The sequence below is a fragment of the Ammospiza caudacuta genome, chromosome 9 (genome assembly GCF_027887145.1).
Source record: "Ammospiza caudacuta isolate bAmmCau1 chromosome 9, bAmmCau1.pri, whole genome shotgun sequence".
Taxonomy (NCBI): Eukaryota; Metazoa; Chordata; class Aves; order Passeriformes; family Passerellidae; genus Ammospiza; species Ammospiza caudacuta.
In genome coordinates this window covers 19,036,199-19,052,271 of record NC_080601.1, presented here as the reverse complement: position 1 = coordinate 19,052,271, position 16,073 = coordinate 19,036,199, and the positions used below count along the sequence as shown (strand labels likewise).

Here is a 16,073-nt window from a genome sequence, read left to right as displayed (position 1 = left end):
TTTTATGGCAAAAATACTTTCTTTCCCTCATTAAAATGCTGAAAGCATAAAGCAAGTAATGCAAACTACTTACAGTTTTCTGGGCATAAGGAAATAATTTCTTCTCCCAAACAATATAAGAATTAGAGATGGCTCCAGACACCACCTTACAGAAACACAGAAAATGAGTGCTGGCACTCACTTTACAAACAGCAACACCCCCAGATACAACCCTGTTACCTGACTACTTGCCAAAAAGGTGACAGGAGCAATACAGCATGAGAAATCAGGCCAACAACCCAGTGTATTTTCCTTTACTGCAGATCTGCCTTCATATATGGTGAAAACTATTACAGACAATGGATACTGCAAGGGAGTCCTTACAGCAGCAAAACAGATACTGCAAGGGAATCCTCACATAAGTGAACATCATTGCTGCTGGGCACTTACTGCCACACAAGTATCAGAACTTGTTCTCTCCAGTTACAGTGAGGTCTTTCCACACAAAGACTGAATCTGTATTTTCTTAATAAATACAGTTCCAGCTACTCAAAATCCTCATCACAACCAAGATCTGAGTATCAAATCAGGACAAATACTTTTTTGTGAGGTTGTGACATTTTCCACTAGCACTTAGAAGGAGAAAGGTACCATCACCATGTTCATCATTAAATTTCAGTTGTACTTTGTAATAGGTCTCTGTTCTTCTCTAATATGACACTGTATGCAGACTGTACAGCTCGTGGGGATAGGAGTGCTTTGTAAAAAAGCCAAAAAACTTACCATTTTTAACTTGATCTTCTGGACTCAAATCTGAGAAGAATTTCCAATTAGAATGCATCTGCAATAAAGTAAAATTGAATATTAAAACTCCCCTTACCAACAGTGTGTCACTTATCTTAATTCTCATCCTGTTCAGCAGCTTGTCCTTAGTTTAAAAAGAATATGCCAAAAGGCTAATTTGTGTGTCTGTACAGAGGGCCAAAGCCATTTTTTACCTCTTGCCTAAAAAGCAGCCCCAACACACTTCAGCAGTCAAATGTTTAATTCAAATCAACATATGAAACACAGCTATGCATAAGAGTCTTTTCTAGAGTCTGCTAACCCTGTTCTGACAAGCCTGTACAAACCAAAAATGGATGTCTGGTTTACCTCACACAAAATATTCCTGAGCGAGAACTCAAAAGCAAAAAATAGCAGCAGGAATAAAATTTAAATTACATAGTGAGTGTTTACATTCAACTAGTTTTCTGCAAGCTAAATCTGACCTTTTATGCTATTTTTTTGAATGGCTTAAATATTGACGGCTATTTCTAAAAAATTTGCAAGGCCAGATTAGACCTATGTATGCCAAATAAAACCAATACACAGTGATAGGAGCCGCAGCCCATGCACAAAATTTATTGTGTGCTACCGTTTATAAAATACTTGAATAGTTCAGAACATGCATAAAATTTCCAACTTAGGGGCATGTACAGATTGTAGTTTATGGCAAAGAAAAAAAAAAAAAAGAGATGAACTCTAGTGACATAAGTTTCAAGTCGTGTTCCAGGGGATGAGAAGGACATGTAGCAAATGTCAAAATATATACCAAAGTACACTGGCAATCAGTACAGTCCATTATTTGTGAACAAATTAGCACAGGGCTTCAATTTTTATTTTAACCAAGCAGTCCTGTAGATACCAAAATACATGCAGTCTCAAGTTTACACTTTCACTAATGCCTTAGCAGTTGAACATAGCAATTGCTTACGCGCCGCTTTGCTTAAACAAAAAGTATGTCCGATACAGGTTCAGTTTCCTTTACAGATTTAAAAATAATAAAAAAGCTTGCAGCTATTCAGCCCAGTGATTGTTAGCTATTTATGCAACCGTAATACTCACAATAAACTAAAAGTACCTATAACATCTAGGTAACCTATAGATGTACATCATAGGTCTATATATTAAATATTTGCAAAATGAAAACATGCATACACAAAATACAATGCCAAGCTTTACAGACTTGATATGAATCAAAATTTACTTAAACAATGTACAAAGTTCAATTAAAAGTACCTTAAAATTAACACTTCCATACTTTTCTTACTTTTAAAATTAGTATATATATTTTTTTTAAATTCAAGGTGGGGAAAAGTCTTGAAAAAGCTGGGCAAAAAAGTTTCTAAATTAAATATTTTTTTTTAATTTGTGTTCAAGTAATAAACATTCCTACATAGAAATCTTCTGATAAGCTGTAACTAAAAAATACAGTGAATACAATATAGAATTAGCAACATCTAAAGGAGTAAACCTGAGGTCAGCATTTTACAGAATGACCAACTGAAATGTTTTGGCATTTTTTTCTGTTATTTAAAATACAGTTTTTGCAGCCTCAGATATTTTAAGACCATTCTAATCTATAATTTTAAAGACATATCATGAAACCAATGTCCATTAATAAATAGTTAGCTCTTAGGGTTGTATTTGGAAGTCTGATTTAAACAAACGAACGAACAAACTACCTCTACTGAAAGAAAAATCCCATTTGTAAACTTAAAAGTGTTGACAACGTAAGCGTAAGATGCTAGCCTAGGTGTGCTTTAGTGAGAACAGTCCGATCCTTCCCCCAGATCTCTTCCCAAGCTGCAGCAGCCAGTGATGGATGTTTGTGTGAAAGGGTGAGGCACACGCTCCCGGGAGGTTGGGTCGCCGTGTAAGAGAGGGGCTGTTGTCTCAAAAGCATGATGGTCTCTCTTCAGTGGGATCAAGTCAGATGGTTTTCCACCTCATGTAAGTAGTCACTTCAAGTGATCCCCCTATTTAATTTGTTGTCACATCAAAAAGCAATAATCTAGGAATTCTCAGGCAGGACATGAGTGAGTAAACCAGATGCTGATGTGGTCACTGTGCATTGTTGTTGCCAGTTCCATTGTTTCCATTGGCATTTGCTGTGTTTACAGTATTAATACCATCTTGTTGAAGAGCATCTTTTCTTGGTGGCATTCTCTCATTGATCCTATCCAAACCTTTTGCTTCTTCAAAACTGCAGATTCTATGTTGCGGAGAGAATCCTCGTATTGCTTAACAAAATGCAAATTTGATATGTCAGTAATGGAAAAATAAGATGAAAGCATATACTTTTTCTAACAAATGATGTTTAAAAAAAGATTAAAAATCAGCCAAAGAAACTTATGGCCCTGCAACTGTATTGCTAAAAGATTCTCTAACCTGCTTTCCTGAAATGTTCACAGTAATCATTGTTTCAGTCCATTACAAAAAGAACAAAGTATGGCAAATATTCTGCAAGCAGGAATCAAGGGGTTTAAGCCCACTTGATTGCTTCTGCGTGTCCCTGGTGGGGCCAGCTATCACTGCTGTGCTTTTGCTGCTCAGCTCATTGGGCTAATCTTAACATCCCCCTTCTCTGCAGGGCAATGTCAGTAAGATCTAAGCAGCACAGCAAGTGCAGTGGAGGCAAAGCAGCAAAGGGTTACAAAAGTAGTGGCAGATTTACATCCTGCACACACACCAATGGCCTGATCCTGCAGTTTTCATGCAGGCAAAACTGCAGGATGTGATTCACACTGTGCTAATCATGTGGATGATGGAAATGGACACAACCACAATCACCAAGTTAGCACTGTGGTTCAACAATGGTATCATTTAAATACACATGTATTTAAAGTATAGAAAATAGGTATTATTTTGCTACTGATTATTTTGATGAACGAGGTCTGTAGTTGAATTTACACCTGAAAATGGCTGACCACATAATAAGACTGAAGTCTTTGGGATGAAATAATTCTTTGGAGATTTAAATACAGCTTTTCACTCACAACAACAGGACCTCCTGCAGGTGTGTGTGAGAACAGAATATGGCACTTGTTAATATTTTTGGAGATCTGACTTCCTTAATTAAAAAAACAAAGAATACAGTCATTAAATGGTGCTTTGCAACTAAATCTGAGAAACCCCAAAGGTAGCTCTCTCTCTCAATGGCTATGCTGTTTGTCATTCATTTCACTGAATTCTGAGCAAGAAGAAACTAAAGTCTCTCTGAAAAGAAACAATCTGAAGTTGAATACTCTGAACCAAATAATTTGATGGCATTTCCCTCAATACCAATAATAGAGGATGTATATACAACTCATTTAGCACAGAAGCACTAACAATCCATCGAATTTAATGTCTCATAAATACTAGAAATAATTTTGAACAGTAAATTATATTCAAAATCTATAGAAAAAAGTTATATGTCTTGCACTACCAGATATCACAGAAAGTTTAAAAATATGTTCAAAGCCATTAAATATATTTTATGAGAAGGCATGCATAAACAACCCTCCTTCCACATATAACATCCCTCCCCACAATCAAACAAAACCTTCAGTTGAATGCAGAAAAAAAACCCACTAAACACTTCTATTTTTAAGAACTTCGAGACAACATCACATATCACAACATGCTATTGTACAAAAACCTACAGCATATTCTGTAAAAATAAAAACAAAAGGAGACCAAAACCCCCCAAGAACTTCCCTAAAATATTAAAAATAATCATTATCCTAAAGCCAGAAATGAATGTTACATGTAAAATAGATGAATCAATGCAGTTGATTCATCTCTGCTTGTGCAAGTTGAAAATAAAACACACCCACACAGAGTACTTTTGAATTCCCTCCCAGACACCACAGATCTCTGCCAAGGGCAAAGACTCTGATCATACCTTTTTCAGCCTCAATTGCCTCTACAGTGGCTGTACAGAAGTGAGCAGATGCATGCAAAATGAATGAGAAAGATGAAGAGTGTAATATCGCACAGCAGAAAAGGCAATGATCAATTTAATATAGTATGCTACACCAGATTCGATTACAATTAGTTAAAATTACAATTAAGTTTTTGGGGGATTGCTTTTAAGTCTAAGTGAAACTTTTCCTAAATTTTAACTAACAGAGTTATCAACTAAAAGTTTGTCTAAGTAACACTAATTGAACTGATGTTATTAACTATACATTCCTGTAACTTTTGGTTGTGATTTTTGTTTTGATTTTTTTTTAAGACAGCAACAGAAAACTTCAACAGATGTTAAAATTTTGGTATGGTTTAAAAAATACTAAAAATCTATTTGAGACTATTTCTGAAGATTAAAATGCATTAGTGAGCTTCATTACATTACCAGGAGTGACACTATAAAAATAACACTACCAGCATTTGAATAATAATAAAAAATTACTTTTTATCTTTAGCTCCCTGAAGCTTAACTAGTACTTCAATTTCTCACAATATTTTAAGCTAAAATGGGCATCTCTGAGAATTAAATAATGAAATTTAAGCCAAGGAAGACAGATCTAGAAAGTTATTTAAATCTGCATATTTAAAAAGTAAATTGTTTAGCTGAATCAATGACAAAGTCTACAGCAGGAAGAGGTCTGGATTTAACATAGTTTTAGTGGGTGAATTAATGTAAATATGAAGAACATCTAGCACACTAGCTGTTTTTCTAACTAAATAACTATGACAACTGCTTTGATTTCTTATGTGTAAGATCTTTCCTCATAATTTTAGCTTTAGATGGCAAAGCTTTAACATAAGGTTATTATTATTACAACCTGAACTGTAGCTAAGTCAATCATGGTAACAACTTTTTACCTCCTCCTCCATTTGCCATGCCTCTAATACCATAATTTCAGAAATATTAACAAAAAGTAGCTTACATAGTGGTAAACCTACTTGTGTAGTGCTTCATACATACTGTTAACAACAAAAATCATGGCAGAGTATTCAAGCAAGTGCTGGGGAAAATAGCTCTATAAGAAAATAGGGCATTAGATGAGAATAGAATTCTTTAAAGATATTTATTACTTCTCATTTCCTATCCAACAAGACCAATCACCTACACTGTGCCTACACTATCTTACATATGAATTGCCTACACTATGTTTTAAGCTCACTGTTGCATAAGGTTCTAATTTTCACTGAGATAGTCTAAAAAAATTGGATACTTGCATTATGTAAGTATCCAATAAATACTATTTTATTTCATAAAATAATATTAAATACTTAAGGAAAATGCACCATTTTGAATTTCATATACTGCACTTTCCATGGAACAAAAAATGAAAAAAAAGTTAAAACAGTTCTGCACTTAAATCCACAGAGACAAGGGCAATTCCAGAATTAAATCAAAAAGCCACTTGAATGGATGCTTATTTATTTTTACTTTAAGGGAAAGAAACTTTCTCTATTTCTAAAAATAAATAAAGAGTTGTTTTAGAAAGTCACCAAATACATATATGCAAACTATAATCAATTTGCCATACAAATATAAAACTATGTAAAGAAACCACCTCTTTCCACCATTTTCTGTTACCTGTGGAGTCTTTGTTTTCAATCTTTTCCTGAAAAGATCATGAATACTGATTTATCTCTGCAAATTATGTTGCTTGGTCATAAATACAAATTTCAAAATTTACTCCTAGTTCACACTACTTGTAGTACTACTATTCCAAAAAGACCTTGGAATATTCATCACAGTTAGGAAGAAGATAATTTTCAACTTGACATAAAAGAGCAAACTGACTGGAAAATACAAGCACTTAAAAAACCTGTAGAGACTCAATTTGGAAAATAATTTTGTTGGATTCTCTTTTGCAGGTATATCTAACTAAAACTTTATACTTTGTAGACTTCGATAAACCTCAAATAAACACTGGACCATATGAACAGGTAATTCTGAAGTCTTTGCTCTGAAAATTCTCAATAGAAAGCTCATTTTAAGCAACAGGTTTCAATGGCATTTCTATCTTTAATTTCAGCTCTCCTCTTGTTTTACTTAATGGATATATCTGACAGAAAATCCTTACCAATTTGAACCTAAACACAAAAAACTATCTTGACTGCTTCCTGACTAACAGCAGGGGCAGCAGAGTTCAACTGATATCCACGGAAGTACTTACAATTATTAATTTAGATTTCTGTTTAGTATGTTGCTGAATAAAGCTCTAGGTGTTTTGTCAGTTTTTAGCAGATGTAAGTTCAGTTTGGAAGCTAATTTTATTGAATTCAATTCACAAAATAAGTCACTAGGAAAAGTTATTTTAAAGAGCAGTACTTAATATTATCTTTATTATTTCAGCTACTATAATGCAAGCAACAAAAACAATAAAAAACCAAATTTACATTAAAAAAAATTAGAAATATACAAAGACCATGGTTTCCCAAAGTCTGTTTTTAACCTAATACATTAAAGCTATCAAAAAGTAAGTTATGATTCGATTCATTTAAAAAAATATATCTATATTCATGAAAAAAGAAATCATACATTGACATCTCCCATAGGATGTAGGCTTGCATTTTTTTTCCAGAATTACACTTTTGAACTGAGCTGTCTTTGTTTAAGCCCTTTGCTGCACTCTGCATTTGCCATTCCCCCCATGGCTGCAGTGAGGATCTGTCCTGGTGCTGCCTGGAGGGATGGGAAAGCCACCAGGCAAAAACACCAGGCAGAAGCAACAGGCACTGCTGCTCCGAGCAGGAGGAGGAGGAGAAGGGCCAGCAGGTCACAAACACAGCAGCTGGGCTCAACAAAGTCCTGACAGAACAGTGGCAGCTGCTAAGACCTACTATGGAAAATGTTACTGACATTAAGAACTATAATAGGTAGATATGCAAAAATTGCATGTGTGTGTACATCTATTTGCCCTGATAAAATTATTTCAGCCAGCTCTCCAGAGAAATGTAAATATACACTCCAATTTCTTATAACTTTCAAAGCTGCTTATTGATTTAACAGCAACTGATGAGCCATTGAAAAATGAGCATCTATAAGACTGAAACCAGGAAAACCTGGGACACACTGGTCAATTCTGTATATCTTTAGGCCAACAAAAGAACAGAATAAAAAAATTACTTAAATTATTACTATGTTCTTTTATTTTTGCAAGCCTACACTAGTTTAAGTTATTGATAATATACTGACCAACAAAGTATAAAATACTTCAAGGAGTAATTAAATATTTGTAGTAAGAAATACACACTATACTATCAGTGACTGTATTTTTGTCAAGAATATAAATTCTCTGATACTACAATGGTTTAGAAAATGGTCAGTTATTGAAGTTTTATTTTATTTTTGGTTTACTGCTACCTTTGCAATTGACCATTAATACTAATTTGAAAACTACTTTCTTAAGACTGAAACAGTAACATGCCTATCACTAAAAAGAAGTTATTTCAGTTTAAGAACTAATTTATTTTGAACAATCAACATGACTAAAACAAATGAGGAATATTAATGTAGTGCATCAGAGAATACTGCGATCAAAAGTTCTAGTCAAGAGAAAACCCACACCCAAAAAAATTCAGTCTGGATTTTGCACACTTTCCAAATGTCCCACATTTTCAGTCGTGGTGGAAAGTCATATGCTTTATGAAAAAAAATTTTCAAGTCAGTTTGATCCTCTCTGGTATTTGTAATGCAATATGGATAAAAATTTGTTAAATGAGTGAGAGGAATGCGGACTCATTTTTAAGCATAATAAAATTTCTTATTAAACAATGAAAATTAAAGCTAGAACATATGCTTTTGGAATAGTTGAATGGATTAGGAAACATACACCATTTCTTGTTATAGACATTCACAAAACAATCACATACATACACTGGACATATAAACTTACTTGTAGACATTATATGTCCACTGAAAAATGATTTAAAATGTGACATTTGTGTTTCAAAGCTATTAAAAACCAGCTTTGATAGTTTAATAGAAAATGCAGTGAAAGGCTTTTAAAAAACTACATAGCAAATATAAGGAATTCAAATAAACAGTCTAAATCATGAAATGAGAAAAGCAGCTACTCTTGTAAAGTAGATTGTGTAAAAAGTGGTATTCACATATCACAATCTTTCAATAGTGATAAAATTTAGTGTTCCCACACTAAAGTTTTATACTTTGTAGAAAAGCCCGAAGGTGGCCAATAAAAAGTCTTTGAATATATTAAGAGTGCTGCTGATATGAAGTCCAGTTTCAGACTGGTGTTTTTTATTTATTCACCACTGTGAGCAGAAAACATGGACTTCGTTCCTTTAAATACACTTGCAAGCTCATAGCATCCTCCCTAATTCTAGTTGATCATTATGGGCCTTGTGAAAAATATGATCCAATGATTCAACAAACTAAAAAAAGAATGAAAACCTTTTACAAAATATTCAATGAGCCAGATTACAGGTATATTTTGTATAGAGTTCTTTTTATTTTCATGCAAAAAAATATATGCACACTTAATAACACCCTTTTATTTTGATTTATTTACAAGTTTTAAATTCAATCCCTTTATTCTCAACTGATTTTATAACAAATGATTGAATATTTTTCAAGTACATTGTTGTTGAAAATGCACAGACAGTGTGCAGCAGCAAATGCAGCAAACCTCAAAAACAAGGTGCTACAACATTGCTTCTACATCAAGAGACAGACAAGTGTCTGGGATAGTGGTTTAATTTTAACACTTATACAGACATACATCTATACCTAGAGAGAGACAGACAGATCTAAGAAAGCAGCTACATCTGCAGAGGAAGGAAACAGCATGTTACAAGGACAATTCAGGGAGGTCAATTATACATAGAACATTTGACAAACAACATAGAGAACAAACTTTGGCATTAATTACCAGGGTACAAAACATAGCACATTCCAATCTGTCAATGGAGTGTAATATGGAACTATGCAGTCTGTAGCTGTTTGTTAATATTAATATCAACAAGTATTTGACATTGTCAATGAAAATACTAACACAGCTATAATAAAACCATTTTAATGGAGAGCACACAAGTAATGATGCAAAATTACACTGCCATTTTTTTATCTGTAATGACTAAATGCCTCAATACGAGATCTATAAGGTCACCCCACCTGAAAAATTGTAAACTAAGGAAGCTCAGAGTCTGAAAAACATAGCTTGACACTGCTGAACTAGTTGGCTTTTAGTTTTATACCCTGGTTAAGTATCCATTTCACATTGCCTGATTAACACATAACACTATGCTTGTATCAGCCGCTAAGACAAGAACTGAAAAGCATAAGAAATTCCCTGCATGCATTATGTGTGGTGTTAGCAAAAGAGTGAGATGTGCCCCAGTCCATCTGAGGCACAGCAAGTTGCATAACATCATTACCACTTTGCAGGGTCTGTCGTCCTCCAGCCAACACTCCACTAGGTAACATTCCAGTGGGAGTCAAACCCTTGAGTGTCAGCACACTTTCACTCTCCTCCCTGGGTGAAAAAAACAGTAACAAAACCTTAAATATCTGCACATGAAAACTTGCATTAAAGTAAAATAATGGATGGGGAAAGGGACAGCCCAGTTTTGCTGTGTTTTAGGCATGTCAAGACTGAATGCAAATACAATTTCCAACAATTTAACAGGTGAAAATAATTCTATTCCATACCACTCTTTCCTCTGCCTAGGAGTTTTAAATGCTGGCTACTTCTGAACCAAATTCTGAGCAGTTATTCCCATGCAGGTTCATTAGCTTTGAAATGAGCACGGAATGCTTCATGAGGTACAGAATATGCCTCACTACCATAAAACAATCCCCAATTTTGTCTGAAATGTCTCTACTTTGGAAAATAAGAACTTTAAAAAATTACCCCTATTTGAGCAATTATGTTCTGTAGAAAAACAGACATTTTGGGTAACTAGGATGATGAAATCTCGACATTTAAAGAAGATGGGATATTTTTTAAATAGCTGAAAAGAAACAAACCAAAACTGAAAACAAAATCCCTCTACTCCTCAAGTTTGTGGTATGTCAGAAATTTTCAGTCAGTCCTGACCTCCTTCATTATACACTTGATTTCAGTCTCTCTATCTGGTATTGCCTTTCCAAGACTCTTAGTTAACAGCTGGACAAACATGTACACTAAAGATCATGTTCTCTAATTTCTTGCAACATGTCTCAAAAAAAACTCAAAAATATTCTTCAAGCAAAAATTCCATCAACAGGGTGCTCCAACATGCCAAACAAGATTTTGATGCACAGTGATCTCCCTGAAAAATCTTTGGCATTCATTATCCTGAAACAGAGATGTTTACCTTGCATATGTAATAGGGGTTAAGGAATGCAGAAATCATGCAAGTACCTGAGAACAGAGAAGACTCTTGCCATCTTGCCAATTGCACGAATTTTATTTCTGATTATTTCCTTCCTTGCGGCAGCTGTACCTACTTTCAATAGAAGAAGAAAAAAGTCTCAAGCTCATGATTCTTTAGAAGGTCATTGTTTTAAAGTGCATCAAATTTAACAACTGTTTAAATTCAGTACTGTTCACAAGAGGTCAAAAAGTTATCAAATTAGAGCTTCAGAATGCCAGCAAAACCACCATCACCTCTGTGTCCACAAAATACACACAAAAAAGTTTAGATTGTTCACAATGATTTTCTAAACCTAGTAAGCACCTGAACTACCAGCACTACAGTGTAGTAACTATATTCACTCATTTACCTAAATTTTACACTTTAAATTCTTAGTACTGACATGTACTAAGAATGTGTATGTGTATATATCAACACGTAGGCAAGCAGCCCAATATAGAAGCCAAAGAGATACTAAAGCCACAAAAATTAAAGATTTTCTAATTGTTACTCTGTTCAAGAGAAAACAGTGGTTTCTTTGTGTTTATGTCAGCTACCCAAAACACAACTCCATGAGAACCCCTCAGAAAATAAACAAGGAAAAAATTGCAGTGGTACCTTTCTTACCACTTAAGTCTGTGTTCTACATCATCTTCGGTTTGTATCATTTGCAGAAATTACAAATATCAAAGATCTGGAGTAAATACTGCATATTCCACAGGGCAGAGTGATACCACTCATGACAGACAAAAGTGAAGACAAAACTCTTAAAGGAGGCTTGTGATTAGGAAGGAGAGCCACCTTTGCCTGCCTTGACATGAAAACAGAAACACCTTTCTCCAACACCCTTCTCCTTTCTCTGGTTTGTTTCAATGTATAAAAGTCATCCTTCCCCTCATCTTACTATCCCTTCCCCAACTCCTCAACTTTATTAAAACAGCAGAGGCAGATGAGGAGATATCAAAACCAAAATCCTTACTTCTCTTCAGCCACTGGAGAAGGAGAGCATTAATCACATCAAGGTAACAGTAACTCAGTCATACTGTGAATTGAACCACAGGGGACCAAGAGTGAACAAGCTCAGACAGGTCTGTCAGGTATTCCAGAACTCCATGTACAATGTTGTTCAGGCTTCAGAGAAAGGCACACAGTAAGAAGTTGCCAACTAAATTGTAAGAATGTGGAAAAAAGGACCAAAGAAGCAGGCAGAGGAAGAGCTACACGTCCAAAATTGTCTTACTTGCACTCAAAAAGGGAGCTGAGCTGTGGAAGAAGCTGTTTTCCATCCCTGCTCACTAGCACGGGGCTTCCCCATGAGGGCACAGACACTCAGGCACAACAGTCACACTTCTCAGACCACAGCTCAAGGACACAAGGCCTTCTGTGGCACAAGAAGGGCAGACTTTTCACCCTCAACACCAAACCAAATAAAAGACAAAATATAAAGCATGTAAGGGCAAAGAACAACAACAAAACCACACAAGACAGAAAAGGTGTAATGACAAAGAAAAAATGGGGGCAAGAGACAGCTTTTGTAAGAACACAATGACAGAATCTTGGGGTATGACAAATACCTGCCAGTCCACATAAACAAAGCAAAAAAGCCAGGAACCGCTGAGTAAAAAATTTTTTTAGACAAAGTTACAATTTTAACAGACATAAAACTAAAAAACTGCCAAAACAGGTGGCTCAGGAAAAACTTGAAATAGGATAGTATGAAACATTCAATTTTTACTGAAAAAAAATTCCTTGAAATCTTAACTTTTAATTTTTAAAGTTGTAGAAATTTTTGCTTTCTCTCATTGAACACTACTGAATAGCTACTTGAGAATCCAGAATAAGGAGACTCTTTTAGAGTTTGAGAAGCTCAGGGCTAAGGGGGACATCAAACATTTCTCTTTAAGTTCCTCAATTTTCCTTCTACCTACACCAATTTGCAGGCTTCACTGTTGCCAAGCTGTAATGTGCCAAATGGAAAGACTTCAGGCAGTGCTAGTCTCTGTGCTCTAAAATGAGAAAGGTTGCTTTGGAGTGTTTGGTTTGTTTGAGAGGGTTTTGTTTGTTTGTTGGGATTTTTCATTTTTGTTTTTTTTTTTAACATGATTTCTCATTGCCCTGGCCCTCTAGAAGCAACACAGCCAAGGCAAAAAGCCAAAGGCATGACTCCAGGCTGCAGCACTGCACTAATGTGGCCACTTAATCCTGGTTACTTAGAGAATGGCATCTGCTTGCAGAAGAATGTCTTGATTACACCCTAAATTATAGGAGATATTACAAAGAACTTCCCCATTTCCCATTCCCAAGGCCTGCATAAGAAACAAATTCTGAAATGCTGACATGTTATGCCCTAGACATAACTTCTGGAAACATATCTATAATCTAATGCATTCCAAAGTATTAGAAATATTCTCTGGAACCAAAAATTTCACACAGAGAGAAAAAATATTATTAGGCAAAGTAGTAGCCAGAAGAATATCTCTGCACAAAACTATCTGTCCTGTGATTTCTGAAAAACAAGTGACAGACCATGAATTTAAGTTGGTAACTAGGCTTCTTTTTACAATTTGCATCTGGCCAGCTTCAAAATTCACATAGAATTAAAAAGTACTTTTTTTTTTTGACATCTCAGTTAAGAAGACAAAATGTACCACATAAACCAGATTTTGGAACATTTTATAAACACATTCCATGCACAACCTTAAAAAACAGCTCATGAGGAAAGTATTAAAGAGCAAGACAGACAACTGAAAGCTCCCTACACATGCAGGACCAAAGATAAAATTTTAGAAGTAGATAAAAGAATGAAATTCTACAAAAAAAAAAAGGAATGAAAAAAGAAGGAAAAAAAATTCATGCACAGAAAGACAGATGTCTTGAAGTATGACTTCTCATCACAAAATACACAAGTTTTTATAAAATTCCCATTGAAATGGTTAATAATCGTAAAATATTACAAAATAACTCTCAATAGAAAGGTTATTTTCTCATTAATACTTTAGACTCTGAGGTTCTGTGGAGTCATATTTCAAAACATTCCTACTCTGTCTGGTCTGTACCTTTTTTATTGCCATATATGAGTCGCTCTTCAGATGGAGAGTCCAGAAAAAAAGGAAGTGAACGATGGAGAAAAAGGTGAGTGAGACAAAAAAAAAATATATATTTAACTTGGCAGTGGTAATAAAGAAGGAATGGAGAAGAAATATGAAAAAAAAAATGGAAAATTGCAACACTTGAAAATGCATTCATCAAACAAGAAGTGCAATTGTTGAGAATATTTAAAATTGGACGAATAACATGTGAATGCTTGAAAGTCAACAGTTAAAAAAAAATCCAACCACATAGAAAGATAAAGCATAGACAGTACCTAGGTGGCATAAGAGATGCATCAAGCAAAGAAATTGTTAAAGGAGACAGAATAAAAAATAATTCAAATTAAGAAACTACAGACAGGGCATATGCAATCAACTGACAACTGCAGCTACTCTGGCAAACATAAATCCTAATGCCTCAGAATACCACCACACCCTGCTTGGTGCAACTGCTTTATGCTCAGTTTAGGAGATTTACTTGCATAAAAACCAGGAACTGACTGTTGGTAGGATCACTTTTGACACTTCTTCCACGTTTTCACATTTTTGGCAATCATCTAAATAGCAGCAAAGTTGAAGTGGCTCAGAACCAATGCACTCCAATGGGAAACACACAGCTGCTTAGCACAACACTATTCTGCTATTGAATTTGAACACAGTAATGCTAAGAAGGGGGTTGTGTCTCTAATGTCTTTACAAATGATCCTTTCCTGTTCCTCAAAGGCTGCTGAAAGTTTTCTTTCTCCTCCCCCATCAACAACAATTCACCAGATCAGTTCTGTTATTGGATGAAATGAAGCAAGTCTGAAAAACGTTTAGGTGTGACATTAAGTACTTCTGTAAAAAGCTCAACAAAACTAAGTCCAGGTCTTCATGTGAATGCTGCTTCCTAATCATCATGCTGCAAACCTCTCTTAACAACCTACTGTATCACAGTTTAAGAGACAAAAAGATGTTGTAATTCATTACACGAATACACATAATAAAATGTACATAAACAAGTTGTCCTTTGAACTCAAAGGGAGATTTAACCTTGCATTTCAGACTTTATTTATAGTACTTTGCCATAAAAATAGTGTCTGATGTTCTCCAACATCAACTGTTATTAAAGGGCAATAATTAAGAAATTCAGTGTATTATAATACATTTAGTCTAAATAGTAGCAAAGTAAGTTAGTATGTTTCAAATTTCAAGTGCCAAGACATTTGGTGAATTTCCCACTAAAAGTTTATCTTATATTGTAATCACATATGAGGATTTGCAAAGGTTGCTATTACTGCTTCTCAATCACAAACACAAACGCAATTCCCTTCTCTGCCCCACCAAAAGCACTGTTTTCCACAGAAAAATTTGAAGGCAATTTTTTTCAAATGCCAGGCAATATTACACCAGTCTGAGTTAACTATTGTTTATAAGTTATTACAATTAGGAAGATTTACATATCTTAAAGTAAACCCTACCGTCAAATTGATCTTCTCCCTCTGTCATCAGCTCATCGTCAGAGCAAATGCTCAAAACATTCACCAACATTTCTGTTACTGTATAGGAAAAAATAAATGTTAATACATTCTGTGTAGAATTTAAAATATTTCCATGTATACAAGATACTGCTAGTCACCAGCAACTCTAGTGAATGAACTTCTCACACCACAGCCATCGCTCAGTAACCTCATTTCAAAATAATTCTTGATGTGAGCTGCCACAGAATTTAAAAAGCTCAGAAAAATAAGAAGCTATAAATTATACAACTAAACATTAAACAATCAAACAGCATCAACATATTCCTCTCTTACAAGGAGTTCTTTTAGATAAGACTTTTCTTGTAAATTAGTAGCTTTATGTTAAAAGTCAAGTATTTGAACTAGTTTTTATGCAAACTTTACC

The 16,073-nt window shown here is 34.7% G+C and overlaps 1 protein-coding gene across 5 annotated transcripts in view; it reads right to left on the bottom strand.

Moving 5' to 3' along the window:
* Nucleotides 1-16,073, bottom strand: part of PPP3CB (protein phosphatase 3 catalytic subunit beta) — a 45,971-nt gene that overhangs the window by 4,557 nt on the left and 25,341 nt on the right. Inside the window, exons 10-14 of one of the 5 annotated variants that reach the window (XR_009275066.1) lie at nt 15,650-15,727; nt 11,109-11,193; nt 10,141-10,238; nt 763-820; nt 74-145 (exon numbers count right to left, since the gene is read on the bottom strand). Coding sequence is in view for 4 of the 5 variants with exons in the window: in XM_058810614.1 (XP_058666597.1) it covers nt 2,863-3,041; nt 4,688-4,717; nt 10,141-10,238; nt 11,109-11,193; nt 15,650-15,727 (470 nt within the window). In the remaining variant the exon portion in view is untranslated. Of the gene's footprint in view, nt 1-73; nt 146-762; nt 821-1,614; nt 3,042-4,687; nt 4,718-10,140; nt 10,239-11,108; nt 11,194-15,649; nt 15,728-16,073 lie in introns of those variants that run through there. The other 4 variants (XM_058810614.1, XM_058810615.1, XM_058810616.1 and 1 more) reach the window with 4 other exon arrangements.